A 4,132-nucleotide genomic window follows, 5' to 3' on the forward strand; every position below is an offset into this window, starting at 1 on the left:
TGGGCAGATGGCCTCTTCTAAACTCAGCTGGAACAGTTTAAAACATTTCTTCACCCCCACCTTTTCACTCCTCTTCCACAGATGTCACCATGTACATAGCTGTACTATCAGAGTTAACGTGAGCATTTCCCTAAATCAACAGATTAATCTGAAGAACATAAATACGCAATCAGAACTAACCTCACTTTGCCTGAAGCAGATTAGGATGTTCCCCACAAACCATTCTGAGAACAGAATAGAAACTTTTCCATTATTCCACTTCAAATCCACCATCTTTAGATCTCAGTCCTCTGAATTGCAAAAATAAGGATACTTTGCAGTGGAGCGCTACATTTTAAAGACAGACTGCCTACCTTTCTGGAGTTTGAATGTTATCTAAGTCTTCTATGTCCAGTACCATCTGCTGGGATTCTTCCTTAGCTGCTTCTGTTTTTTCTTCAGCTAATTTTAAATAGGCTCGAACAACATCTTCCAAAGATTTGATGTTCACCTGTATCAAAGGCAGAAAATGGGATGATGTTTCCACCCACAATAGTTAGCAAATATGTAAAACTCAAATGCTACAAAGCTAGGAACATCTAAAAGACAGATTAATTCTAACTCAAGACCAATCAGTTACTTTTAGACCATATCAGCTGACATATACCATGCTTGCTACAAATTAAAAAAAAAAAAATTCAAAGCCATACCTGCTGGCAAATATTCTTGTATTGGTACAGTCCTTCTTTTGCCAGATGACTCTTGCGGAGATCCACACAGAGTTCCAGGTACTTTAGCATAATTGGCTCGTGGATTTTCTGCCATGTTCGGTGTTTTTTACTTTTCATAACATCGTAGAGAACATCAAGGGCAGGCTGCTTTTTGCCGACCTCAAGGAATTCTGAAAGTAAAATCCAATTAGTAAAAGACTTGCAAACCAGAAGATGCATGCTTTTATGCTTAACACTGTAAACTTTTAGAATTTAATCAACTCTAACCAACATTCACTGATGGTTTGATTTAGCTGGCTATATCAAAACGCTGGCAGGTGCAACTGCAGTGGCAGTTTTTCAATGATATAACTGGCAAATGAAGGCAGACATCTCCATTAACATCAAAATTCCAGGATGGCAGAGATGTGCCTCCATCCATCAAGGCATGACTGGGCACTTCATACATATTAATAAACTATACACATCCAGTTGTAAAGCTAGTTTCATCAAGAAGGACAATGAACACACACCATGAGGCTTGTAGTACAGCACCTACCAATGTCATTCAACAAGATGCAAACCATCCCATGAATCTGACTTAAAAAAACGTCTTGCCCTCAAGCCAAGAAAGAAAGAAAGAAAGAAAGAAACAAACAAACTTCACTCAGAAAAGTTTTCTGGGTTGTTTTTTTTTTTTAAACTCAGACAAGTCTAGAGATCCAGTTTATAGGACACCTACACTAAAAGCTGCTACTGTCCAATTGAAGGGTCAGACATTTTTTAAACCAGCCTTGCTGCTGAAATCAGTGTCCCGTTTATTCATTCCCTAAGCAGCTGCTGCTACTTACAGGATGTCTCAGCATCACAGCAACTGTCATCTATAATATACCACACATTCTGCTCAGTGCAAAATACAGCAACCTATCCACAAGCAAATACCAAAGCAGCACTGCCAGCTACCAGCATACACACAGGCCCTACACTAAAGGCACTCTTAACCGCAGAAAAGCAAGACAAACGAACATTGAGAATGGAAAGCAAACAGGTTTAAAAGATAAAGTCCAGTGCAGATAAAAAGAAATGTGTGTATTCTTAAAGGATGAGGGGTGGAGTCAGTACTTGCCATGAAATACTTTGGAAATCAATACATTCCTAAAGAAATAATGGCAGAAAGGATCAAAGTAGCGGCCTGCTCAAGGTGCTCAGGCATCAGACAGAAATTTTAAGTTTTGGAATCTTACAATCAAAGTTAAACATGGCTAAAAGGTGTATTTTGAAAGCAGCAGGGCTGGTTTTAATTTAAGGACCACAATAGCATGTATTTGGGGTTTAGTTTACGTAAATAATGAGCTTGCATAAGATGAGCAAGTTCCTTTCTAGAAAAAATAGTGTTACATTTGAAGATCATTAAGGTTACAGTATGACAGTATTCAGCAGTATTTTTTTTTTACTCACCAAGGGAATTTTAATAAAGCTATCCTCCATCCCTTAATTTAAACTGTTATTCTAATTCAATGCTGCTTTTGAGGCAATTACTGCTCAGCTTTACAATTTGTTATTTATGAAAATAAACTTGAAAGGCAAGTTTAATCTTGCAACAAAGCCAGGCCATTCCACCCACAACTCTCAGTGGTCGATAACCAACTGGACAAAGCACAAAATTAATTCATATTGTTTTGAAACTTTTAATTAACTCTGGTTAAGCAAGTTCTTACCAGTAAGTCAAATAATTAAGGCTAATTTAACAGACACTGTAGTAAAAGCACACACAAAGTGAATGTACAGTCAAATACAGCACTCATCACAATGCCTTGCAGTAGCAACTGTAAGTTATTGAAACAAAGATTTGCAATAGACAAAATGTAAAGCCTTAGCCCCTGAATAACCATCAGAACTACATTTTTTCTATTTTTTTTCTGTTATAACATGTAAAATGCTAAAAGGTATCCAAAACAGCAACTGAAGCTCTGAGAGGACATGAACTAGCTGACACACATTGACAACTCATCTACTGCTACGCAAAATCCTAAATCAAACTAAGTTTTTGATACGAGAAAACGTACATCATTACAGAAGGTGACAAAGATGTCATGTGTTATCCAATATCTCTAATAGAGAGTAAACCAAATAAAGCACTCCCAAAAGTTGCATTACATCCTTGACTACAAAGCTATGCCAGACATTAACAATACCTAAGGGTTGGCTTTGACCTATATTTATCATTTATAAGGAAAACCACCTTTTCTTACATATCTGTGTGTATTTACAATCATCCAAGCTCTTCTTGTTTCCAAACATCATCTATGTATGTTGTGGTCACTGAGAACTTGAAGTGTAAAGTGCTCCTAAGTGCTCACTTAAGCCTTACGTATAAAACGCAAACGCTGAAACTTTGGAAACTGCACTGAACGTTCCAATTTGAAATGTCAGTTTAACATCAAACTGCTTCCTGTTGCATAAAATCTGCCGTAGGTACAATTCCTCACCCCCACGACTTGACTTTGCTTGTCACGCTTTCCATTCAGTCTACTGAGACTCAGGATTGCTAGCGTTTGTCTAGAGAAAACTCCCTTCAGTTCATCAGAATTTAGCAAACTTGCAAGAGATAGGAATTTAAAGCTGCTCTTCAGTACCAGGAAAGCAACACTAAAATGTCAGATTTAAACGGGTTCAGGTCAATATTCCAGAAACGTGACTTGCTCACCAAGTAAGTTCAACTTACTCTATCTAAGAATTCTGAAGTTTACTATGGTATGTGCATCTTTTCAGTAAAAGGACTGCTAAAATACAATTTCATTGTTAGAAGTTGATTGAAGCTGATTTTATCTTTCATCTTTTTATCTTTGTCTTTTATCTTCGTGGGAAAGATTTTTTACAATGAATTTTAGATTAGAAATCTTGAGGACATGCAGTACTTTATTGAACATTTTCTAGTTAAAATACCAACTACTTGAATTATGTATAGTCCCCAGACTACACAGCCTGTTCAGCTGTCATTTCAAGACCCGTATATCATCTGTAATTTTTGGATGTCTTTAAGTGTCATCCTGCAGTCAGCCCTGTGACAATGAAGGGTCTAAATGGTCTCACTAAGTGCTTAAAATAGGATACTATAAAAAAAGAAGCCTGAAAGGAGACAGCTGACAAATACAACCAGTCCGCCTTTCTATGTGGCAGGCAGTGAGAGACAGCTACACCACAATTCTCCTCGGTTTCTATTCCAGGGGCAAATTTATGCATCAGCCTATGCAGTATTTAAGGAGTTTAACAATTTGCATTCTCACCAGAGACACATGAAAGATGGGATTACTAAATACATGGAAGTCCACATGAAAAAACAGTGCCCGGGATCAGCCCGGGTTTGAACTCATCCAGCAGCAGGTGCGAGGTCCGGGCCGGACACCTCACGCCAAGTCTCCGGCCAGACGATGGCCCCTTCG

At 38.1% G+C, this 4,132-nt stretch overlaps 1 protein-coding gene across 1 annotated transcript in view; it reads right to left on the reverse strand.

Annotated features, from left to right (window-relative positions):
* Window positions 1-827, reverse strand: part of EIF3A (eukaryotic translation initiation factor 3, subunit A) — a 33,230-nt gene extending 32,403 nt beyond the window's left edge. The window contains exons 1-2 of the mRNA XM_009881587.1: window positions 690-827; window positions 354-490 (exon numbers count right to left, since the gene is read on the reverse strand). Coding sequence (XP_009879889.1) covers window positions 354-490; window positions 690-827 — 275 coding nt within the window. The remainder of the gene's footprint in view (window positions 1-353; window positions 491-689) is intronic.
* Between the last annotated feature and the right edge of the window lie 3,305 nt (window positions 828-4,132).

Source organism: Charadrius vociferus, unplaced genomic scaffold (genome assembly GCF_000708025.1).
Source record: "Charadrius vociferus isolate BGI_N301 unplaced genomic scaffold, ASM70802v2 scaffold282, whole genome shotgun sequence".
Taxonomy (NCBI): domain Eukaryota; kingdom Metazoa; phylum Chordata; class Aves; order Charadriiformes; family Charadriidae; genus Charadrius; species Charadrius vociferus.